Consider the following 26,728-nt stretch of genomic DNA (forward strand, 5'->3'; position numbering starts at 1 on the left):
TTATTATTCTCAACGAGGAACAATCAAGGGTGGTAACTTAAGTCTTATGAAAAGTGGTCACCCTTTCACCAATGAAGTAAAAAAAAGATCATTCTAATAATTTGTAAAGTTTCTGCTAAATCCTTATCTCTTAATCAGAGTTTTAATCCAGTCTTATATGCTGAGAATAATCTTCTAAGTAGTATGAATATTGATGAAATTAGTGCTTATTATAATGCAGATACAATATTAAATATTTAACCTTTTATTGTGATAAAGAATCTCAAATATAAATTGCAAGATATAAAATGCTTCTAGGAGCAGACTGCTGGAACTGTGTGTCCTATAATCTGCATTTACAAACTACTTATATATCCTTTTCTAACATAACCCTTCCTAACTTGGTACCTATAGGAGAGATATATATATCATTAAATGCCAACATTAGAGATATATTACTATTAAGAGGAAGTACGGTTTGTATTGTCAAACCTGTAGGTTTATCTTGGTTAATATTCTTAACACTCCCTCTTAACCTAATAATTCTACAGAGAGATATTATATCTAGCAACACCAATATAGATGAATAAGCAAGAATTAATACTCTATATCTGTCTGTCTCTTCTTAGTATGTGGTATCATAGAACACATGATACAAAGTCATATTACTAAACCTGTGATATGACAAATCACTGCCACTGGTGATATTATACAGGATAAATCTGAAGAGTAATCTCTTCATTTATCCAAGTTATGATTTCATAGAAACTGGTATTTCCATATCACAACATGATCCTGAGTTTTAAGATCTACCAAAATACAGGATAAACTCGGAGAATACTAAGATTCTTCCTTTATCCAATTTGTGACCCATGAACATAGCAATGTCAACATCACAATATGATCTTGAACTCATCTAGATCTTACAGTAGAACTCTACTATTTAGCACATTATCTAAGAGATTGTCACCTCTCCTAATGTTTTATACAAGTGTTCATTATTTTCAGAGATCGTCACCTCTTAAAATAATGAATACAAATGGTCGAGCCCATAACAGTCAATAGCCTGACAAAATAAAATTATTATATTAATAATCAAGAGAGTATAGATGGATTACAACTCAACCATACCAAGTCTCCTCCTAAAGTGTTCTATCTTCACTCTAGATAGAGGTTTGGTGAGTATGTTTGTTGTCTGATCTGCAGTGCAAATGTATTCCAATTTTACAGAATTCCTGTTTGCCATATCTCCTACATAATGGTAAGGAATTTCAATATGCTTGGACCTGTCATAGAAAACTAGATTCACTGAGAGCTTGATGGAACTCTGATTATCACAATGAATAATCGTGGGATTCATAGCTTGCCCAAATAATCCCACAAGTAACTTCCTCAACCATACTGCTTCTCGGGAGGCCATCGCTGCTACAATGTATTCGGCTTCTATGGAACTCTATGCTACTAAAGACTGCTTTCTACATATCCAAGATATCATTGCTGATTCTAAACTGAAACAACATCCTGAAGTACTTTTCCTGTGTTCAACACTTCCACCCCAATTTGAATCAGTGAATCCATGTAAGTCTAACGCAACTTTCTCATATTTGAGTCTGAGATTAAGAGTGCCTTGTAAGTATCTCATAGTGTTTAACTGCAACTAGGTGAATCTCCTTCGGTTCACACATAAACTGACTTAAGGCATTAACTGCATAGCAAATATCTGGTCATGTATTTATTAAGCACATAAGAGACCCAATCATCTGTCTATAGAGAGTAGAATCTATGGATGGTGATTCTTCAGCTGCTTCCTTAAGCTTATGTAGATTAGTCTCCATTGGAGAAGACATAGGTTTGCAATTCCACATTCCAAATTTCATTAAAATATCTAATGTATACTTCCCTTGATTTCGTATGATACTGTTAAAATTTTGTTGTACTTCTAGTCCTAGGAAGTAATGAAGGACTCCCAAATCTTTCATCTCAAATTCTCTAGTTAGATCTTTCTTGCACTGATCTATGAGATGATCATCACCTATTATTAGTAGATCATCAACATACAATATCAGAATTACCATATCATCTTTATCTCTTTTATAATATAAATTTGGATCAGCTTCATTCTTGGAGAATCCTAAGCTGGTGAGATACTTATCAACTCTTTCGTATCAAGCCCTGGGAGCCTATTTAAGCCCATAGAGAGCTTTCTTGAGCCTACAAACAAAAGCGTTAGGATCATGAGTTTCAAATCCTTCAGATTGCTCCAAATATACTTCTTGTAAAATCTTTCCATTTAGGAATGTTGTTTTCACATCCATTTGATGTACCTTCCATCCCTTTGATGCGGCAATTGCTAAGACTGCTCTTACGGAGGCATATCTGACAGCAAGAGCAAAGGCTTCTTCATAACAATCCCTTCTTTCTGAGAAAATCCTCGACCTACAAATCTGGCTTTATACTTCTCAATGCTACCCTCAACAGCATACTTTACTTTAAATATCCACTTGGAAGAAACAATAGATTTTCCTTTAGGTCTTGGAACAATTTCCCAAACATCATTTTTCATGATAGATTGGTATTCTTCTATCATAGCTTCTTTCCGAGTTGTATATTTAATAGCATCAAAGGGATTGATTGGCTCTGTTTTGGATAAATCACTTATGTTAGTTGTATAACCAAAGAATCTTTTAGGTCTTTTGCTTTCTCTGACTATTCTGAAAGGTGCAGCAAAGTCTTGAGCTGCTTCAACTGTTTTAATGGCCCAAAGTGGTCTTTTCTTTGAATTTTCTTCAAGGTTCATATTTTGAATTTCATCTTCGATTTCTTCTAAGTTCTCCCTCTGGAACCCAGATTCACTATTTCTTTCAGAACTAGATAAAGGAGAAGGTTCATTAGAACTTATGGCTCTTTTGAATGCAAGATCTTCATCTTCTTCAAAGATTACATCTCTACTAAGTTCAATAGTTTTTTGTCCAGGTATGAAAATCCTATATGCTTTAGAAGTTTCACTATACCCTACAAAAATACCTTTCCTCCCAAAGGGTTCTAACTTGGTTCTCTTTTCTTTTGGAACATAGATATATACAGGACATCCAAAAATTCTAAGATGACTTATATTGGGTTTTACTTTAGTAAATACTTCTTCAGGGGTTTTATCTTTAAGATAGGAGTGAGGACTTATGTTTTGAATATATACAGCAGTACAAGAGGCTTTTGCCCAAAGATAATATTCTAGGTTTTGGTCAAAAATCATAGCCCTAGCAGCTTCTATAATTGTCCTATTCTTTCTTTCTGCTACCCCGTTTTGCTCTAGGTTATAAGGAACAATGTACTCCCTCTTAATCTATGATTCTTTACAAAACCTTTTAAACAAGTCTAAGGTATATTCTCCTTCGTTATCAGTTCTAAGGGCTTTAATTTTATGTCTTGAAAATTTTTCAATTAATGCTTTGAATTCTTTAAATCTTTGTAGGATTTCTTCTAATTCCTTGCATTTTAAAAAGTAAATCCATGCTTTCCTAGAGAAGTCATCTATGGACAAGATGTAATACCAAAATCCTCCAAGAGAAGGAACAGACATAGGTCCACATAAATCTAAATGAGTTAATTCTAGTACATTATTTGTTTTCCTAGTACTATCATGAAAGGGACTTCTGGTGCTTTTACCTAGAGCACACCCTTTGCAAATACTAGGGTGGTCTTTATTTAATTTGGGTAATCCAGTAACCATCTTTTCCATAGTTGATAAAGTTTTAAAATTTAGATGCCCTAATCTTCTATGCCATATTTCACTTGAATCTTTAGCTTCATGGACTAGGGCTTGAATGGATTGACTAGATTCTATATTCAATTCATACAAATATCCCTTTCTTTGACCAATTAACTTTTCTTTCTTGATGGAAGAGTTCTTTGCCCAAGTTAATACTTTGTCATCCACGAATGCAACATTATGTCCATCATCTTCAAGTGTTGTAATTGAGATTAGGTTTCTTTTAATCCCTAGTACATAGAGTACACCTTTAAGAAGAAGAGTATTTCTTTATTTTAGTTTCAAAGTACAATTTTCAATTCCTTCAACGGAGTGTGTTGAGTTATCACCAATGATAACTTCACCATTAACCTTCTCTAATAAAGAATCTAGAGTATCTTTGTATCCCGTTATATGTCTAGAAGATCCACTATCAATTACCCATACTTTATTTGAAATTTCATTTGACAGAGAGGAATACAAAACACAATTCTCAGGATCATAAGTAACTTCTTCTCTAATGACATTTGTACAATTTGCCTATTGTTTGAAATTTTCAGGACAATTAGATCTATAGTGTCCAAATTTTTCACATTTGAAACACCTTATTTTAGATAGATCTTTCTTGGGCTTTCCATTCTTTTGATTTCCCTTTTTCTTCTTGAAATGCTTCTTCTTGCCTTTATAGGAGTTTGTATTAAGAACGTGAAGTTCTTCATCTTCTACTTTTGGTTTCCCTCCTTTTTTTACTTTTTTGGATTCCTCTTGAAGACAATCATTCTTGAGTCTGTTAAAGTCCGAGAGCTGATCTCTGGCACTTATTCCTTGTGCGAATATCTCTCATGAATTTGGCAATCCATCTATAGCCATAAGTGTTAATTTTGTGTCACTAATGATGGTTCCTATGCTTGATAGTTCATCTCTAATGCCAGCAACTCTTAAGAAGTAAGAACTTATCAATTCTCCTTTCTTTATCTGAATGTGATTCAGTTGCCTTTTTAGTGCAAGAACCCTGGTTGCATTGTTTACTTCATAGGCATTTCGTAATGCATTTATCATATCAAAGGCAATTTGATGTTTTGTAAGCATAGGTACAATATCATTTTTAACTCCATCCAAGATGATTTGAATAGCTTTTCTATTTCCTCTGCTCCAGATAGATTTGTGAGGTTCAACTGGGAGTTGTTTGGATGCTCCATCAATGAATTGTTTTACATTGTTCTCTTCAAGAATCATCATGATTCTGAACTTCCAGGCTTCAAAGTGCTCTTTCCCATCAAACTTGTCCTCGAGTCCGATTGTCTAAGCCATGGAAGATAGAAGATTGTTTCTTGATGTGTACAAAGTCTGATTACTGAAATTTAGCAGAGCCTAGGTTTGATTACCAGAGCTCTGATACCATGTAAAGTTTCTGCTAAATCCTTATCTCTTAATCAAACTTTTAATCCAGTCTTATATGCTGAGAATGATCTTCTAAGTAGTATGAATAATAATGAAATTAGTGCTTATTATAATGCAGATACAATACTGAATATTTAACCTTTTATTGTGATAGAGAATCTCAGATATAAATTGCAGGATATAAAATGCTTATAGGAGCAGACTGCTGTAACTGTGTGTCCTATAATCTGCACTTACAACCTACTTATATATCCTTTCTAAAGGGTATGTCCCTCAAGGGACATAACCCTTCCTAACTTGGCACCTATAGGAGAGAGATATATATCATTAAATGCCAACATTAGAGATATATTACTATTAAGAGAAAGTACGGTCTGTACTGTCAGACCTGCAGGTTTATCTTGGTTAATATTCTTAACATCATTCAATGATGACTTATCAATCATCACTCATGAATCCTTAAAAGAAATCATCAATTATCAAATCAAGCAAACAGTCAATCAGCAAACCATTCTATCACATTAGGATTCATTCAATTCACCAATATATCAAAGCAGCACTCATTACATCATCACTCATGTATCATTTGATTAACAATCTCTTAACCATCAATTACCAATACCTCAAATCATACAATCTAAAGAATTCATTCAGTCAATCAAACATTCAACAACAATCCAAGTTATCAGATCTGACAGCAATTTTACAGACATGCAGGGTGTGCTCGGGGTACCCTTTTCTGTCTCTACTATTTTGAATGATACTATCAATAGATAACAAGGAGCCCATTGTAGACATCAGCTATAAAAATTTGACTGTTACCTGTTGCTCACTCTTAAATACATGAACTCCTATTCTCCCATCTTTCTTGGGTGTTAATTGCTTGAACCATAGTACCTCTTATGATTGTTCACAATGCCCTGAAAAACTCATAAATTCCTCTAAAAATTTGGAAAACTTGCATATTTCAACAGCACCCAAACAAAGCATGTCATTCCAAATAGATGACTGCTCTCTATTTTTGCTAATTTCTCATTTAAGGTGTACATGCAGTGATAGAAGTATACCAGATGACATGAATTAGACTTCCTGAGGAAGTCCCAAGGGTTTTCTTGCAAAGAGTGCCAGAAATAACCTCCCCTTTCTCAATCCGTACGCATGTATCCCCTGGTGTAATAAATCCTGTTTCAGATTCAGCATGCCATGCAGAGTACCTTATAAGATTGATTTGCTTTGGAATAATCAGATTGAAAACTTGTTTGCCAGTCCAAAGCGGCCTTGGCTTAAAAATAGTTGGAGCAGGTATCTTCCCATCAAAATCTTCCCACCACATTAGGATATTCATAAACACATCCTGCAAAGAAACCAAGTTTGTCATCATTATATAGACTTTGCACCGATACAAATTCCTTCTTTCTCATGCAAAATTGCAAGACAAAACACTGCAGACTTTACCAAACTTCTCACACTACTCACCTTCTCTATAAATGTGTCTCTTTTTGTAATCTTTCGACAACCCAAAAGTGTATCTTGCACAATACCCATAACTGGCCTATTGGACTGAGGAGAGACAATGCATTTTGGCACCATCATTAGTTCCAAAACTTCTGCTCTTGTCTCAAAAGACTGAGGAACATGCATGTTCATTTCATCTCCATCGAAATCAGCATTGTAGGGCGATGTGACTGACAAGTTTAATCGAAAAGTTGAGTAGGGCATGATTCTGATTCTATGCCCCATGATAGACATTTTATGAAGACTTGGTTGTCGATTAAAAAGAACAAAATCTCCATCATTCAAGTGCCTCTCCACCTACAAGACAAGCTAATATAAGCACCTTGCTTGAAAGTGTTTCGGAAAATGCAAATCACAATAGTTGATCTTGTACCTTATAGCCCAACTCTAGATGGTGATCGCTGCTCTTTTTCAAGTAACGGAGATCAAGTCTCTGCCCATCCTCCCTGATAATGTATTTGGCACCAGTTTTCCCTGGTGGAGGATGAGGTCCATATTCAACAAGTTCCTTTAATCTGTTTGATTTAGACAAGCTGGATCAGCATAAACTATACAAAAATGGTCATGAACAAACAATGATTAAGAAACTAACATCTTCTGCTATTCACCTTTCAAGGTTGTAAGGAGTGACAGTTTCTGGATATGTCAGATTCAGAGCAATGCTCCAGGGGACTCCTAATTCGTCAATGTTAATATTAGGATCAGGTGTAATGACTGTACGTGCAGAAAAATCTACACGCTTCCCCATTAGATTTCCCCTGATACGGCCCTCTTTCGCTTTCAACCTGCTGCATATTGACTTAATTGGTCGTCCTGACCTCTGGGTTGCCTGATTATAGAAAGCATAAAACATTAACTTAGCGCTAAAAATTAAAATACAAAAACATAATGAATGACAGCAATAATCTGTTTTACCCTTGGCTGGCCAGGCAGCTCATTGTCAAAATAAGTAGCAATGTGGAATTGCAACAATTGTGCAAACTCTGATATAATATGTGCCGGAGCCCCAGTTTTTTCCTGTTTTTTAAGATTTTCATTGTGTCTAATAATCATAGCAAGCTGATGAGTGAGATCATCCTGCAAAATGATAAGAATGAACTTTATCAAAACTTTTCATGCATCAATGAGATTAAAAATACCAATCTGCAGAAATTTTTAATTTCACAAAGCATAAATACCAGATCTGCTCATTTTAACCTAAACTTATGAGGATGTGTATCTAAAACACCAGAGGAAAATGTGAAAAATACCTCACTCCTACTTGTGGTGTCCATCATAACTGAAGGTCTGACTGGGGGAGGAGGAACTGGAAGCACTTGTAAAATCATCCAGTCTGGGCGAGCGTATTTTGGGTTCAATCCCAACATTTGACACTCCTCATCAGAAATTCGCTTTAACACACTCAAAACCTACATGTAGTTGAGAAAAATTGCATTGAGATAACACAAAAATATAAAGAGACTATTTGCATTCTGATACTGAAAAGTTTGCATTCTGATACTGAAAAGTCAAAACATCCAATTAACTTTTCTTAAACATAATTACCAAAGTTGCATGGATACGGATACGGATACAAATACAGATACGGATACAAATATGGATACGGCCAATTTTTAACACCCCAAAATGGATACAGCTGAACACGACATTATTACATTAATAAATAATACATACACATATATTAAACACAGTTTTCTAAGTTAATATAGAAGATTTTCATTACTTCAAAAGCAATATTGACACATAAATGCTACATAAGTATTTGCAAGTTAATTTAACACTTCACAATACGTAAACATAGTACAATTGCATTAGAAGATAACCCAAAAAACGGGTTGCTGAAATAGAAAAACATTTTATTTGTCTTTCTAATTTGGTGCAGGTTTTGTTTATACCATTTTTTAAAAAATTTGCTTTAATAAAGTTTTTTTTAATTGAATTTGGGAAGATTTACGTCAAATCTTTTAGAAAATCAAATCGCATAGTATTGGGCACAGTTGGAAAATCAAGTTTTTTAGACAGACATGGGTACAATATTTGATGTGTATCTGGGCAGTATTGGATACGGGGATACGCACGCCCAAAGAGGTATAAAGGAGTTTCTTGCAACTCTGATAATTACCCTCTCAGCAGATAGTTGTTGTTTCCTCTCAACAGGCTCCGGCATCAACTGCTCTGGGTCATCTCCTTTTTTGCGTGGAGCTTTATATTCCGCCATTATTTTCATTCCATCAATGTAGATCTTGGGCTGCTGGGCACCACAACCTCCTTGGCGCTTCTTCTTAACCTCGTCATCTCCATCTTGACCTTGATCCTCATCAATGACATCTCCACCTTCGCATTTTGTTTTGTTCTTGCAACAATCCAAAACCTTTTTGAGCCTGTGTTTTGGATTCTTTACTTTCAAAGCTTGTTTGAAGCGATGATCATCCTGTAAAAAGAAGAAAACATAGAACCTCAGTTTAAATAACATAAAAAGGCCACAAGAAAATTAATTGAACATTGGATGAAAAAGAAGAAAATTCTCTTCCTTACATAAACTTATTTGCCAGCATTAACACGTCAGCATATTATAACATGGCATAAAAAAAAACTTTATCCTCACACCATACAATATATACTTAAATGATTTGTGTTGGTGAAATGTCTTAGAAAGCTGCTTCTGAGTATGCTGACAGCTTGGAATCCACACGGGGAAGTACCAAAGGTAATTTAGAGAAACAAATAATAAAGTTGCAGAAGAAAATGTTTCAGGTTGGGAGCAAGAAATTGATTTTGATGATGAAAAGTTGTCCAGACAGCTATGTTACCCCAAGTTTCTGCAACAGGGAAAAAAGGTGTTGAGGACAGATTTTTTTCTGCCGGAGTAGGGGAGGGCAGGGGATGGCAGCGGGGACAGCTATATAAAAAATAAGGAAAGTTTTAATATATAGGGAAATTTTAAATATTAAAACATGGATAAAGCATGCTTATATACATTATAGAACCTTAACATATAAAAGTTGAGTTAACTAATTTATATTGAGAGTTCACATGAGAGTGGGAGTCAAAGACATTAACAAAATTCAAGTGTTAATTTTATCGGCACCCAAGGGATGGGGTTTCCATAAGTTTCCAAGTTTCTAGGATGGGTCAAATTATGCTGGAAACAGGTCCTCAGGCAACACTACCGGCCAGGTTAGCATGGTAATCCACTATTCAGATATAAGAAAGGTCTCTGATCATTGTATTTGGTGGGTATGCTAAAACTGGTTGTACGAAGCAGATAAGGTGGTAGGGATCTTTCCTTGTGATCTTATAGCCTACTGGTTGTACGTGGCAGATATGGTGGTTGGGATCTTTCCTTATAATCTTAAAGCCTGCTGGGGTGTGGAACAAAGCCATTCCTGGATAATAATAGATAGAGAAACTGTGGCATCCTCCTTCATGCTTAGGGCGAGTTTGACATTATACACTGGAGCTCAATGTAGCTCTTGGGGTTAACAGCGATTCAGCAGCACAATTGATGAAGAAAATCCTCGGTAAGAGGGAACAACTCTTTCAAGCGGCAGCTATATAACAAGATTACATTATTTAATTCAATGATCATGTGGATACTGGCAATCAATAGGAAAGTGTATAATGGTCAAGACTTATTCATGTACCCAACGATAGAGACTTCAGAAGGTAGATTTGGCGGTTCATTTGTTCCTCGTTATCGAGAGCCTGTAAATAAGGGAACATACAGATTTTCAGATGCAACAGGAGAAAGATCAAAACTAGTGCGTACTCCCCGTTTAGCAGAAGTCATGGCTCAGCAGGTTATTATGTAACTAGCAAACATGTATTTTGGCACTACCAGGGACAATGTCTACACAGCTGGGTGCAAACAACTGTGCAATCTCAATCGTGATTAGATCACTCAGAATATTGCCAGAGATAGCTTATAGAGGAAACAATGTGCTAGGTAGCCAATCTAGGAGGAGCAAGAATAAGTCATGACAGACTTTTCACTATTTTCAAAAATTTATGGGAATAGTACAGAAATTCTTCATGCCCTAGTTCTATCTTTACCTAGAGTTTCTCAACAAACAGTAATGTCATGAAAGTTTTTGTAATGCCCCGCCACGGAACCAAAAAGAAATTAACCCATTAAGTCACTAAGTTTGCTGAAAACGTTATTTTTTTGAAAGATTAAAACAACAAGAGATAACATAGTGGAAACAATAACTCACATACATACATAAGCAAAACAATAACAGTTACATCACTCAAGGGTTCCATGACGTTGAATCGCACACATAAGTTTTATTAAGATTCAATATGATAAATAAACAAAGTCCACATCATAGAAAATCCATAAGTACAAAATCATAAGAAATAATATATAAGTACATAAGATGCCACATGGCATAACCAAAATGCATAATCATCCATAAGTCACAGGGTATGAAATGCTAAAAGAATATACATCACGATAAGATACATCTCATAGAATCTCAAAAAATCAAAGTACAGTAAATCAGAGAATATGACCATAGAACATAATCACAAGAGCAAAAGAATGGAACAACTGTACAAATACATCCAACATCGGCATCCAACTATCGGATCTCAATGGTATAAGAAACACTACCACCAGACCTCGTGGAACCTAAATGGCCCACTCCCACCGTGCTGAGGAGATAATCTCAAGTCTCAAACGGATAACAATCCAAAAGTCGTAACAGGAATCTAGGTCAAGGAATCCAAATAGCAATCTATCTCAAAGGTACCAAGTACACAAGTAACATCTAATCCCAAAGGCAACAAAGACACGTAGGAAACCAAATATGTAAGTGGGCAAGTGTCATCGCATGAGCCAACTCTAAGGTTACCCTGACAGCATCTCTGGACTCCAACCCCCTAGTGACTCTATGTGGCATCAGTATCCTTTCTTTAAGACAAGGCATACTAACGAGGCAAGGTCACAACCAAGCATACACTCTACTCCCATCCTAGCCTGTACTAGCACTCGAGGCATGGGCGAGGTGATACACTAACTCTTGTTAATTCATTTTAACCCCATTAATATTATGTTATCACTTAAAATACAACTTACACTGGGTTACCCAGGCAGCCTCTTTAGGGCTTCAGCCTCCATTGCAAGCCACTTCCCAGCATACACAAAGATAACATACTCTAAGCTTGTAACAAAGAATCTCATAAAATCACAGTGTCTACATCAGTTCTATACAAGCAACTGCAAATCACAATAAATAACTGCTCAATTCTTCAAAGGTTAAATCACGAAAATCACAATATTACATAACAACATCATAAATCAAACACCTCCCAAGCCTCTGGTCAAAATACTAGGTCTTCTCAAACCACATCATGAAATAAAACATAACATCTCATCATGCAAATTAAGACAAGTGTAGTTATTTAGCCGTTTTCAGTTTTCCATAATAATTCTCTAAAGTTTCAATTCGAGGCAAGGTTTCAAGTTTTCGCTTTTGAAATTATTCTAGGTGATACCGGTTTCCAGGTTGGATCAATCAAAATAAAAGCTTCACGTTTAATCTCAATCTTCTATGTTTACCAAATAAAATAAATGTTTATATCAATCCAATGATAATCTATGTGGAAAAATTCTTGCATTTAACTCCACCAATAAAACCCATTTACTAGTATTTCAAAAGATCCAATTATAACAATCCAATAATAATTACCTTAATATATAATAAATTTCATTTTAAAAATAAAACAAAATTTAATACTATTAAATGGTAATTAAAATTTAATCATTAAATTTTAATTACCATTTAATAGTATCAAATTTCATCTCAACTTTTTAAATAATCTGAATCGGATTTTATGAAAATTTTAGAGCTTAGATTTAAGCATTTTAGTAAATTTTACTATGGATGAGCACCAGGCAGAGGTAGAGATGTTTCTTTGATTGTTTTCTTTAGTACTCGTTTTAACGAATCTTAATCTTACACTGTTTCGATATGGTTTTAGACTTGGGCAGATCACTAATCTGCATTTTAATGCTTAATCGATATCTTGTTTAATCTTCTCCCTTAGTCTCTTAACTCTCTTCGTTTAAATCATTTCAGTTTTTCCTCTGGCTGGCCCTTCCTCCCTGTTGCAGAGGTTGTCATTTATTAGATATTGTCGATCCCTGCTTCTTTTCTTGCCTTTCTCTTTTAATCTCTAGTTTATAGCATTGTCTCTGCTTCTATTTTCATCTTTCGATTAGTAACTTCATATAGCCGGAATTCTTCCCCTTGTAAATATGAATTTAAACTGGTAAATTAATTCCTGCTTATCATAAGTTTCTGCAAAAGAATTTAAAATTTTAGCAATTAACCTATTTTCAAATGTAGTATAGAGCTCTGGCTTATGGGGATTATTTTCTGCTAGAACTTTAGGTATATATCTGTTCATATCTAAAAATGTCAGTCAACGGAGTATAAGAATTACATATGATAAGCATAATAATATTGCCAAGCAAGTTAAACTATTTTGCATAATTGTGACCAAGCAAGATAACATATTTTGGATTTCTAATAATGCTAACATTTTTAAACGAGTTTGAAGTTAATGGCAGCAGGCAAGAAGAGGAAAGCTTATATTACTTTGTTCAATTCGACGGCCACAGGGACCTCTAACCCTTTCCAGCATTATTATTTATAGAATGTGATATATCCTATGTCACTCCGCTAATTGTGGAAAGTAGGAGGCAAATACTCACAAAGTTAATATTTGATCAAATTTTATTTAAGTTTAAAGAAATTTCATGTAAACTAGAGTATACCCCTTTTAAAATTTGTAAAAGAGTGTAGGACAAAAGTCCCGTGCAAGACTAGAGGTTTTCTTCTCCATTCTTTCATACCAGTGCCTGTTTGAACGAAGATAACATTATGTAATTTTTCCTCTTTTTAATATATATATCAAATGGCTTCAGCCTTTTACCGATCAAAAAAATTAACCTTAAAATTTTATTAAATTACACTTAATTAAATTTGAAATACAATTTTCAATTTTTAATTTATTAATATTGAACTATATAATAAATTTTTAATTAAATAATATTAAAATTTAATAATAATTATTAGAATCTTAATAAAATAATATTTATTTTAATATAAAATAATTTAAAAATTAATGATAATAATAAAATAGCCCTAACGGTTGGCTGCCAGCATGCGGTCCTTTAGAAGTCGTCGCGACAGCCTCAGTTGTTGTAGTAGCTTCGGCTTCGCAGCCAAGCTACAATGAAGGCAACAGGGGGGGAGGGGGGAGGCAAGAGGCCATTTATATTGGAAGACAGAGGCTATTATTGCAAGCTGCAATAAATGGCCTCTGTCTTCCAATAAAAAAATTGTTTTTTTTAATTTATTATTTTTTTAACAAACAAATCCTCCAGTGCCCAGCCAATACTAGTTTAAAAAAAAATCCGAATAATAATCACAGTAAAAGATATTTATTGTGGTAGTATTTCAAACAAACGATCTAAAATTTGATACGAAGAGTAATTTCAAACAATCAAATCCGTTCAATACAATTCTGATTCTTGTTTTCAAACCCTAACCTTATCTTTTCTTTTCTAAAATCAATCTTCTAATGAGGTTTTCAATTTACTTTCCTCTCAAATGATTCAACTATGAAGAGCGATTGTTTTGAGAACAAGGTTTTCAATTTTAAAATATGATTTCCATAACAAAGATCCATATAACTGGCACAAAGAAAAGAAAGGTAAATCAAAAAATTTACTGTGATAAACTCTATAGAATTCCTACCTCGATCTGATGCTAAAATCTAATGAATGATCGACGAATGCAATAATTCCCGTCTTCCACAACCCTTCCAAAAATTGCTCCTCTAAATCTGTGTGTGGAGAAATGAGCTCTAATCTCCTATTAAAGAATTTTCTCAACCTAGGGTTTCGGTTTTAAAATGAAACTTCTAAATTTATTATTATTAGATTAGATAAATATAATTACGCCAAATTTGGTCTTTTAATTAAATCTTTAAATTTATTTCCTCTATTTAATTAATTTCCTAATTAATTAAATCTAATTAAAATTTGATTTTTTCTTTATAAATTTTTTGTTTAATTAAATCATTTAATATATCTTTGTTTAATTTAATTATAACTAAAAATCACAGCAAACCCACAAACTGAAAAGGAAAATTTATTTAAAAGACAACACGAATTCAAACTCAAAGATCAAAATCTCAAATTCACGTCACTTGACGAATCCAGAAAGGTGGTTAACTCAGATACTTGTCCTATATTTTAGGACAATTGGCTTAGGTTTATGATTTGGACTTAAGCTCCCCTCTTTTACCATTGAGATACTGCGATAAGGGATGCTCATTCTGGCAATTCAAGGAAGTCGGTGCCCAATACCTACAATTTGAATAAAAGTCGAACATGTACATATGCATATATATATCTAACCTAAACAAGCAATGGTGGGGAGTGGTACATCGTGTAAATTCCGACTAGCAGGTGACTACGATTCCCTCCCTCAACCACATCAGAAACATCAAACATAAAGTAAAACACACATGTACACCATACACATGCAAGTATGGGGTAACCATAAAAACCGTATATAAATCATCCATCTAACTGTCATTATGAAAACAACTAAAATCACTATATGAAACATACAATGCATCATCATCGAAAAAACAACCATGTACACATGAAATAACCGAGTATCAAGTAGCTCATCAAATATATAATTTAAGTACGTGATGCATGAGCATCGAGCTTGGATTTTGGTGGAGTTATGGCTTACATGATTGGGAATGTGTTGGAGACACATTGGGGAACCTTTTCTCATGAGTGCATAGAGATTGGATGGATTGACTTGAAGTTAGAGTTGTTTTACCTCACAGCTGGAGCTATATTTTTCTAGTTTCCGTAGGCAACTTGCGGGTGGCATAACTAATTATCCTTAATGAATGAGATGATGCGCACTTCAGGGATTGAAGAGGGCCTAGAGTACTACCTTCTGTCAAAGGCACAAATCCTAATTAATTACGAGTTGGGAGATATGACAATTCTCCTGGAGTATCAATTGTTAGTAATTAATGTTCACAATATAACTGAGGGGGGGGGTGAATCAATTATACAATTATCAAACTCAATATCAACTTTAATCCAACTTAATCATGTGAGCAATGTAATCAGCAATCATGAAAGATAGATATACACAGAGACACCAAATAAGTTGACTAGGGAAGCCCTTGATCAGAGGGAAAACCCCAATGGGAATGATACCCACAAGATGATATACTAATATAAATGTTCCTTGTGAAAGGCTAGACCCTGTTAGGAGTCTGATTAATCACATTCAGTACAAATGAGCCCTTGTTAGGAGACTCTGAATCCCTGTAAGGAGTTGTGGAACGCAGCTAAACCCACTGTCCAAACAGCTTCAGGATCAGATCAACGAACCCACTGTCCAATTGACCTTGGTACTATTCCTTTCAAAATAATAGATGTGAAACAAGCTTTTACTTCTTCCTCTGTCCAATATGTCGGACTTCTTCTCCTTCAAACCATGCAATCAGATCTAGAACTCTGTACTCAGTAATAATAACCCTTAAGGTCACTTCCATGCATTGGTAAGTCACTCTGCTTTTGTAGCGCTCTGTTGCTCAATAATTCGCATGTCTTATCTATTCTCTATGTGTTAAACACGGAAAACATCTTTGCTTTATACCATGCTCAATAATAAATCCTTGAGTCGGCTTCCCACTTAATTATAATACGTTAATTGAATGAATACACATTTAATTAATGTTGTCGGCTCACAGTTATAAACAAACTTTCAAACGTGCGACTTCTGTACATGCGCACTCTCTATCTTCATCAATGGCCAAGTATACTGTCTCCAATTAACTGCGCAACCTTTCACTACATTTGTGATGAACTGCAGCAATCACACAATAGGAACCACTTTCCTAATACTCTGTTTCCATACGGTTCTCTGGAGAGCAATCATATCTTCCATACATTGTCAAATTAGGTTCTGCGCATGTACCCTTGTAACAAAGACATACTGTAATATGCACTCGAAATTGAGCATTAATAGATAAGTAATATATTGTTCTTAATACAAAAATCACAGTCTCCTGCTCTTTCAATCTTTACAAACTTATTACTATGTTGTCATCAATGACAAACAGAGTCATGAATACATCATATCAACGTTCTGCAACGCTCCCCCATAGCATCAGCATTCATGCTAACAATCTCCCCCTTTGGCATTGATGGCAACATAGATGAAAAACATCTAAGTTCCAAGAATACTAAATATACATCTTCTTCATCATCATGTTCTGCTTTCTTCCCAATTGAACTACATAGAATGTTTTTCATGTCACTCTCTCCCCCATTGACATCAATGTCAACGGTAATACACAAATGGTTCAATTGCTCGAAGATAAAATAATTTACCAGCACAACCACAAGCCGGTCTAATGCTTTACAACTTTTGTATATAAATCCATAAACAACTCAAGTGTTTGGAGACATTGTTGCATACCAATTACCAATTACCAAGAGTCCTTTGTTGACTCTATTCATCATAGATAATCCCCCATTGAGGAAGCATCAGCATTTAGTCCAATCTAACAATGGTGCTCTATTCCCTAGAATGATGCACTTTTGCATCTTCTATTTTGAAGTAGAGAGGGGCATAACCCCAAGCATACCTCTTAGGTACTCAAATGTATCCTTTGGTAAGGCCTTTGTGAAAATGTCTGCAATTTGTTCCTTGGTGTTAACATACTCTAGTCTAATTTCTTTCTCTCAACACATTGTTTTGCAAGTCATTATTTGTGATGACTTCCATATTTTCATGGTTAGCCTCTAGATCAACAATAGTTACCAAAGCTATCTCTTCTACTACTTCCTTTTTCTTAACCTTATCACAATCACTCAAGAATTCTCCATCTTTATCAAAAAGAAAACTCTTTCTAGTTTTTCTCAACCTCTTAGGACATTTACTTGAAAAATGACCAAACTCTTTACACGTCCAACAAACAAGAAACTTCATACATTCAGGTTCTCTCCTTGTAAGCAGATCAATACCTTCTTTTATCTTTGTATCATCTTTTGTTCTGGATCTATCTTTGCTTGTGTTGTTGTTTCTTTCTATGCAACAAAAGGATTCTGGATCTGTAAACTCAATATTCTATTCTTTACACAAATCTGATAACTCACCAGGAATTTCCATAAGTCGGGTATCAAATTTTCTTTTGTCAGATGCAGGACTTTCTTCTTTGAATATGTTCGGCTGAAATACATTACCTCTGGTTCTTGTGCCAGTACCAAACAATTTTCCTCCCTTGTCCTTGATGATGCATGTGTCATTACCAAACTATAATTGGCAACCTTTGTCCACAAGCTGTCCAACACTTAACAAGTTATGTTTTGATCCATCAACAAAGTAAACATCATCAGTATTTGTTTTACCATCAAGTGTGATAGATCCAATTCTTGTAATGTGTCAGGCTGCATTGTTCCCTATTCTGACAATCCCTCCATCATGGCTTTTGAATTTGACAAATTTGCTCATATCACCAGTCATGTGATGTGAACAACCACTATCAATGATCCAATCTTTCCTTTCAACTTGTGAAATCAATGCACTTTCTTCTCTAATTTCTTTGTCAAGATCATCCTCCTTCATAGCTACGAATCCCAATTCATCTTCACTTTTGCTTTGACCATATTCTTCTTCTTCTTCTTCTTCTTCATTAGCATATAAGCAATTCCTAGGTCTTCTAGGTTTGAATCTTCCCTTATACTTCTTTTCTCTTTTAGGACACTTAGATGCATAATGACCATATTCATTGCATGTCCAACACTTAAAAATGTTCTTACCATCTTTTTCTCTTTCCACAAGAAGAGCTACTCCCTTGATCTTTTCCTCAACAGTTTTGCTGCTGTTGCCGATGTCTTCTTGTGCTCTTGTATTCTTTGCTAGACCAGGTTTAACACTTAATGCATTGAATGTTGTCTCAACTTTTGCTAATTCACTAGATTGTTTCAGATCGAATTCTGCAGCTTCCAATCTACCAAGCAATGTTTCTTTGGTGAAATTTTCGGTACAGGGTATCATCAGCTGAATCATCTATGTTACTGTCTTAAAAGGTGGTGTCAGACTTTTCAAGATCTTCCATATGACTTCATCATCGGATTTGGTTCCTTCATAAGATTTGATTCCTGCAACAATCTCAGATATTCTGCCAATATAGCTTCTTACAAATTCATCTTCCATCATTCTAGCATCTTAAAATGCACAATGCAAGTTTTGTAATCTAACTCTTTTTACATGTGTATCACCCTCATAGTTAGCTTCTAAAGTTCTCCAAATTTCATTAAATGTTTTGATTAGCTTTACCTGACTGTACTCACTTTCAGGTAGAGGTAACAATATTGCTTCTCTTGTCCTTATGTTGCACATAAATACTTCTCTCTACTCCTTGGTACAACTTTCAAGATCATCTTCTTCTACAATCTCCTTAGATACCTTGGTTACAAGCCAATATCCTGGACCCATGCACAAAAGATGAGTTTTCATCTTGTCCTTCCAGTTGTTGAAATTGGTGCCATCAAATTTCGGACTTTCCTTTCTAAACATATTTGCCATAGATCTCCTTAGGTTTTTAAACCCTTTCTTCAAGGACCTGACGCTCTGATACCAATTGTTAGTAATTAATGTTCACAATATAACTGAAGGGGGGGAGTTGTTGAAATTGGTGCCATCAAATTTCGTACTTTCCTTTCTAAACATATTTGCCATAGATCTCCTTAGGTTTTTAAACCCTTTCTTGAAGGACCTGACGCTCTAATACCAATTGTTAGTAACTAATGTTCACAATATAACTAGGGGGGGGGCGTGAATCAGTTATACAATTATCAAACTCAATATCAACCTTAATCCAACTTAATCATGTGAGCAATGTAATCAGCAATCATGAAAGATAGATATACACAGTGACACCAGATATGTTGACTAGGGAAAACCCCGGTGGGAATGATACCCACAAGATGATGTACTAATATAAATGTTCCTTGTGAAAGGCTAGACCCTGTTAGGAGTCTAATTAATAACATTCAGTACATATGAGTCCCCTATTAGGAGACTTTGAATCCCTGTAAGGAGATTCCAACCCTGTCAGAAGTTGTGGAAGGCAGTTGAACCCACTATCCAAACAGCTTCAGAATCAAATCAACAAACCCATTGTCCAATTGACCTTGGTACTATTCCTTTCAGAATAATAGATGTGAAATGAGCTTTTACTTCTTCCTATGTCCAATACATCGAACTTCTTCTCCTTCAAACTATGCAATCAGATCTGGAACTTTGTAGTCAGTAACAATAACCCTTAAGGTCACTTACACGCATTAGTAAGTCACTCTGCTTCTGTAGCGCTCTACTGCTCAATAATTCACAAGTCTTATCTATTCTCTATGTGTTAAACACAGAAAACATCTTTTCTTTATACCATGCTCAATAATAAATCCTTGAGTCGGCTTCCTACTTAATTATAATACGAGAATTAAATGAATACACATTTAATTAACGCTGTCGGCTCACAGTTATAAAAAAACTTTCACACATGCGACTTTCGTACATGCACACTCTCTATCGTCATCAACGGCTAGTATATTGTCTCCAGTTAACTGCGCAATCTTTCACTAGATTTGTGATGAACTGTAGCAATCACACAATAGGAATTGCTTTCCTAATACTCTGTTTCCATACGGTTCTTTGTAGATCAATCATATCTTCCGTACACTGTCAAATTAGGTTTTGTGCACTTACCCTTGTAACAAAGACATACTGTAGTATGCGATGGAAATTGTGCATGAACAGATAAGTAATATATTGTTCTTAATACAAAAATCACAGCCTGCTGCTCTGTCAGTCTTTACAAACTTATTACTATGTTGTCATCAATAACAAACACAGTCATGAATACATCATATCAACGTTTTGCAATGCTCCCTCGTAGCATCAGAATTCATGCTAACATCAATTTCTGTCAGTTTACGCATCTGATTCTTGTGCATAACTTTCGTGATTAATACGCAGTTATCTTTAATGAATCAGCCTTTGCGCACTTAAGGGGTTGTAGAGGACCTAGATTACTACCTTCAATTAAGAGCACAAGTATTGATTCAATCGAGTGAGGAGATATCGCCGTTTTGCTTGGGTATCGATTTCCGGGCAGTTTTTGCAGAAATGTGTGGAGTTTTTCGTCTTGCACATTTTCGTAGGATGAAATGGGATCTTGTTAAGTTGGGGACATGTTATTGGGTCATGTGTGGACCTAAATATAACTTTGTATTAAATTTTGTTTCTATTTGTTATAGTTTTGGTTTACTCTTCCTAGGTGGGCCTATATTGTAATTAAATGCTTGACTAGCCGACTTGTGGCTTAGCTGGCTATATAAGGAAGGCAATTCAATTCAATGTGGGAACTGGAGAGAAAAGATTCGAATTGGAATCTGGAATGGGAGTTTGTGAATAAGAGCTAGTGGCTGCAGTTTAGAAACAAGCAGGTTGTTTGGTGGCTTGCGAGCACAAGTTGAGATCTTGGAAGTTTCTACCAGATTGTTGTTATGTTACAGATCTAGGCTAGCTAGGAATTGAGTTGGATCTTGAGGGAACTTGCAAAACTATTATTGTAATTGTTATTGTATTTGGCCGTAACTGAGAAGGCCTTACAACCCGGCACATTGCATGTAATCAGTTATTATGAATAAAGAGTTGTGAATTGGTATCAGATTTTGCATTGTTGTATTATTTCCGCTGTGCGGTTATTTGTTGGGGGTTAGGACATCTCCATTGGGGATTCTCCTGCCTTGCACTGCATCAGTATGAAATAGCACCAATCAAATCAGGTAACCAAGTACCACTAAATCATAACACATAACCATAAAAGCTGGCTTAAAAGAATTTGGCAATATAACATGAAAAGTAAACTAGGGGTAGGCACTACAGTTTTAAATGTTGCAAAATCAAATATCCTGTACTTGAAGCAGTGGCTTGTGGCTATGGAGGAACTCGGAAGAATTTGTAGAGATAAAGAATTATTGCCTGTTAGGTTGGGGCAGATTAAGGCAGTGAGGCAGAATCACACTCAAGGACTGCTAAGTTGTGAGGTCCTACAACAAAAAGTCAGTTCGATGGAGACCGCAATAATGGCAGGAGATGCATGGAACTTTGCAATAGGAAGAAATTCAATGTAAAGGGAGATTCCCCATTGATTATCAGTGAGCTTCAACTAATCGAGACTTGATGGACTTGGTGGGTGCTATAAGTACAGCACAGGCATATGTGATGAGAATTTTGGTTGCAAACAAAGACCCTGTTCTTGCAGAGACCTTTTATAATCCTAGGCACAGCAAAGAGAAGGAAATTATTGTGGGCCTTCTTCCTCTGTTGGACCCAGAGAGATGACAGGCACCACACACAGTATAAATATGAACTGAAATGACATCACACACTGATGCTGGAGCTGTAGCATCACATGTAACAGATTTGTGCCATGTGTCACAAAGAAATTATCATGTAGAAGTTGTTTCTCTCAAGCATAAATGCATGGATTTGAGTCAAGTACATGGTCTTAAAGAAGCCTTCGGTGAATTTAGTGCCTACTTGAGGAGAAGTGGCACAGAAATAAAATCTGGAAAGGGAATAATTATAGCATTGCAGTAGCATTCATTGAACCTAATCATTTGGTTGGGTTTATTCACGTGCCATGATTTCAAATACAAGTGCATCGAAGAAACAAAAAAGCTTGGACTTTGCAGTTTGTATCCCAAATGACTTTGTGGATGAAGTTATGTAGCAGCAAGGGAGACAAATTACCTGTTATGACCTGCTGTAAGGTTCTCAGATATATATTTGTTATGCTGGATTGTGGTTATCATGCTTTGGTTTGATCACTTGTGTTAATGGTTCTCTCATTTCTTGTTCCTCTGTTATGTATTATCGAGAGCTGGTTCTAATTATTGACAGAGACTCTATCATGTCTATGTATCTATCCATGTTTCTTTCTTATGGCTTAGCAGTGTGGCTTGAAGACTTTTACAGTGGAAGGATATTTGCCTTATTCTATTGATCTGCCACCTTCAATGATTCCTTCCGTAACCGTCGTTCACTATAGATTTTCTTGAAGAGCTGAACCGTTGCATTGAGAACTGTTTTTCATTAGTTTTGCATGTTTGATTGGAATTAATATGTTCATCACTGCCTCCATATCTTATCCCTGCTTGTGTTGATGAGCTCATCAGGTTTCTTTCCTTTACTATCCATGATGTGTGCATCAGCAGTCAAGGCTTGCGTCACTGACAGCCTATTCACATTCCTACATTGGCAGTCAAGGCCTGTGTATGAGAGGTTTCACCATGTCAGGTGTTTGGTTACCTTCATGCGATGTTTTAATAGAACATATAGTGTGGTTCAAGAACGAGAGAATAGTGTATGTTTTCACCGGATGTAGATTGAGAGCTCCTTGCTTGGTGTGTATCAAGAGCTCTTTGCTTGGTTGTGTATCGAGAGCTCCTTGCTTGGTTGCGTATCAAAAGCTATTGAGAGCTGACTGTGTAGCTGTGTATTGTGACCTCTCTGTGTGGCTGTCTATGTATTGAGAGCTGTCTGTGTGGTTGTCTATCGAAAGCTGGCTGTGCGGTTGTGTGCCAAGTTTAGTGATACTATTTGTATCCATTTGAGGAACACTCAAAAGAAGTCCTGAAGCAATATGTGATTATTATGTATCCAATCTATTTATAGATCATTATGTTTTTCTGAGAATTACTTTTATTTGTATTGAGTTCAATATATTACAGAATGAGATATCTGAAGAAAAATCAAGACATGCTTATTGATTGACTGTTTAAAGACTTCAACCATAAGCAAGAAACTTTGTATTTGTTTTTTGAGAACTAAATAATGGCATCATCATTCCATGGGCTGGATATTCGCCCTCAAGTGGAGGGTTTCCTCAGGATAAGTCTCCTGTGATCTTTGTTCTATTATGTGTTGCATTTCAGTCTATTGCAAGCTATATATTCTGGTTCAGAATTTAACATTATTCATCTGCCATGATTTCAAATACAAGTGCATCGAAGAAGCAAAAAAGCTTAGACTTTGTGGTTTGTATCCCAAATGACTGCATCAAACAGATCGATTGAAATATAATATTAAGCCTAGACGTGTTAACTTGTTGAAAGGATGTATTTGTTTACTCCAACAAGGTGATTTGGGAGAAATTGACAAGGAATTAATTGTTAGGCAGTTTTTGGCTCGAATACCATAAGCTATAGTCAACCTAGGTGTGCTGAGTCTTGACAACAAAATATTGCCTATAATTGGAATTTGACTGCTTCTTTTGTAATAAATGGAGGTTTGAATGCGAGGATTGTAGATTTTTTTTAGAGATGATGTACAATAGGCAACTTCTTAACTTACAATATTGCCAAAGATGCATTCAATGGCATATTTGTATGAATCTTGTTTGTTTTACTGCTCAGAACATTATAGAAACTTGTCTGTCATCTCAAAACTATTATAATTACTATCTAGCCTCGATATTAAAGATAGCTGGGAACTCCATTATTTACTTAATTCCTTAAAAAAAGAGATCTGTTTCCCAATTTTATTGCAATCATTTCATAAACTGCATTTTGAGTTTGACTGTATATATAAATAAAAAAACTTTACAGAAGATAGCAACATACCTCAACAGCAAGAATCCTTGAGCAATTGAAGCATACACATCGCAAAATTGAAAGAATGGTCTTCAAAAAACCAATATGATACATAGGCTTGGCAAGCTCGAGATGTCCAAAATGCCCAGGGCATTCGGCCATGCCAGCAGAACATGTTTCACACTTTATTTTTCTATCAATGGTGCCCAAACGTGGATCACTCAGTCCCCCAAGCTTAGGCTTCCCACGCTCATAAGTTTCACTGTACTCAATTTGTGCAACGGACATTTGCCTCTGCCAAAACAATCGAAATCCCACTCCAGTTTCAATCCTCGTTAATAAACCAAATGCAAATTACATAACCTTGATTTTCCTAACACTTCACATGATAGTTACAAGAAAAAAGCTAGAATTAGGGGTTAACCAGCACATTTAAATTTCTAAACGTATCTTTTTACAGATTCCGATTCGACCAGTAAATATTTTGAGCGCCTAATATAATGGGTTTCATATTTGGAAATCTAGAATCAATTCTGAACATTAAGCAGTGTTGTTTCAAATAGATAACTACACTTTCTGCTTTGAAACGTAGATAATATACTGTCTGCTAGTAAGGTCAAAGTACATGATTTAGAATACATGAAATACACATTTTTATTAACTAAATTAGGGCCCAACATGCCATTTTCTGCTAGTAAAACTTTACTTGGCCGTATTTTCAACTTTCAAGCTCCAACAAAGTTTATTTATTTTTTCAGTAATTTGAGACGTGAACCTTACTGTGGCTTAAACGACCTGACCGACAGTCTCATGAATTATTTAGCTCTTTTTCTGAAAATAAAAATCAAATTGGATTATATGATGCTCCATTCTGTATTGACTATGTATATGGAGCCAATCAAATTTCCTCGTCTTTTCACTTGCGGCACATTTGTCTCCTCCTTTAAATTTGATCATTCAAAGCTAGTAGAGTAAAAATCTTTCCAGCTACGCAGGTTTAAAAAATCAAGTTTCTCTGAAATTTCCACTTACAATTTCATCCGGACTGATAATGCCGAACTGCACAACTTTCACCTTAGCCACTTCGGCCGGGGAGTAAGGAAATCGGGTATCCATAGTTAGCTCTTTAACAAGACACCCCTTAAGATGCTCAAATCCTGCAAGTATTAAAAGTAACAAATGGTTTATGAATATTTGTGTGGCCTGTCAATCACCCCAAGCTCGAGGTAAGAACACATGTATTGCTGCGAGCAGACCTCTGTTAGGGTTGGTTGTTCGACATAAAGATAAATTTAGGTGTGCTCAGGAAACAACTTGTCTTAAAATTTCAAACGATCCAAAAAGAATTTACAAAACAGTTTTGCTGCTCTGCACCCTAATCACGAGCAAGAACATCTATTCTCCGACTTATTGGATTTATATGGTGAAACAAGAGCTTGGGAAGCTAGAGTCTCGCCTAGTGTAGTATAGACACAGACCAATATGTCAGAGTGTCAATAATGAAAAGGAAATATTAATAATAATTATATTATTTTAAGAAATGTGTAAATAACAATAGAAATTATATTATATGAATAAACTATTATTTCTATCAGTTTAATTACAAATTGAAATATTCAATTTTAAAATATAAATTGTTGATTACTTAATTCAAACTATCAAAATATATTAAGTAAGTTTGAGGGGTAGTATTAGTTTAACAATTTGTACAATGGTTTAAAAAAGAGCAAGATTGTAAAATAGTAGGTAGTAAATCATAGAGTAAACTTAAAGAAATAGCATTTTACAATTGACAATAATAAACATCAATGTAAAACTAATAAATATATCTAAAATAAGAAATATAAAATATTTAAATCTATATTTAAACTTGGCAAAAAAAAAATTGTGATAATTAATATTGACTAGACATTATTTTTGTTCAAAGTGGCATGAGGTGGAAGATAAAAATATTACTTTCTTGAAAATCAATGAACTTGTCACAAATGTGGAAAAGATAAAGTTGTAATTAATGGATTCATTAATGCATGATAGAATTGTTAGAAAATATTTGTATTTTTGTTGGAGAAAATTGTATTTTCTCGATATCAAAAATAGAATGGTCCAATAGAGTGTATGAAAAATGTGATTTATAAAATAATGAAAAATAAGAAAAAGATATAAACATTTGAAGTTTCTTTTAATCTTTTAAATCTTATGAGTTGATTGGTTAGTTTAATTGAAAAATTGAATTGAATGAAAGCAATAGTATCCTGCCTTTAGTAGGAACTAATAAAGTGGAAGTAAAACTTATAAAAGGATGGTGAACTCTTACAGAGTAGCGAAAAAAGTTAAGGTAGTCATATTATCAGAGAAATAGAAGCAAAAAC

General features: G+C 35.0%; 1 protein-coding gene across 1 annotated transcript in view; it reads right to left on the minus strand.

Moving 5' to 3' along the window:
* LOC149552673 (DNA-directed RNA polymerase II subunit RPB1-like) overlaps positions 1-25,827 on the minus strand; it is a 75,552-nt gene extending 49,725 nt beyond the window's left edge. Inside the window, exons 1-9 of the mRNA XM_089788236.1 lie at positions 25,392-25,827; positions 24,390-24,653; positions 8,763-9,071; positions 7,891-8,049; positions 7,556-7,717; positions 7,249-7,469; positions 7,014-7,155; positions 6,602-6,937; positions 6,193-6,479 (exon numbers count right to left, since the gene is read on the minus strand). Coding sequence (XP_089644362.1) covers positions 6,193-6,479; positions 6,602-6,937; positions 7,014-7,155; positions 7,249-7,469; positions 7,556-7,717; positions 7,891-8,049; positions 8,763-9,071; positions 24,390-24,653; positions 25,392-25,475 — 1,964 coding nt within the window. The 5' untranslated portion in view covers positions 25,476-25,827. The remainder of the gene's footprint in view (positions 1-6,192; positions 6,480-6,601; positions 6,938-7,013; positions 7,156-7,248; positions 7,470-7,555; positions 7,718-7,890; positions 8,050-8,762; positions 9,072-24,389; positions 24,654-25,391) is intronic.
* Positions 25,828-26,728: the final 901 nt, after the last annotated feature.

This window comes from Cupressus sempervirens, chromosome 6, assembly GCF_028749045.1.
Source record: "Cupressus sempervirens isolate cs-2001-9-10 chromosome 6, ASM2874904v1, whole genome shotgun sequence".
NCBI lineage: Eukaryota > Viridiplantae > Streptophyta > Pinopsida > Cupressales > Cupressaceae > Cupressus > Cupressus sempervirens.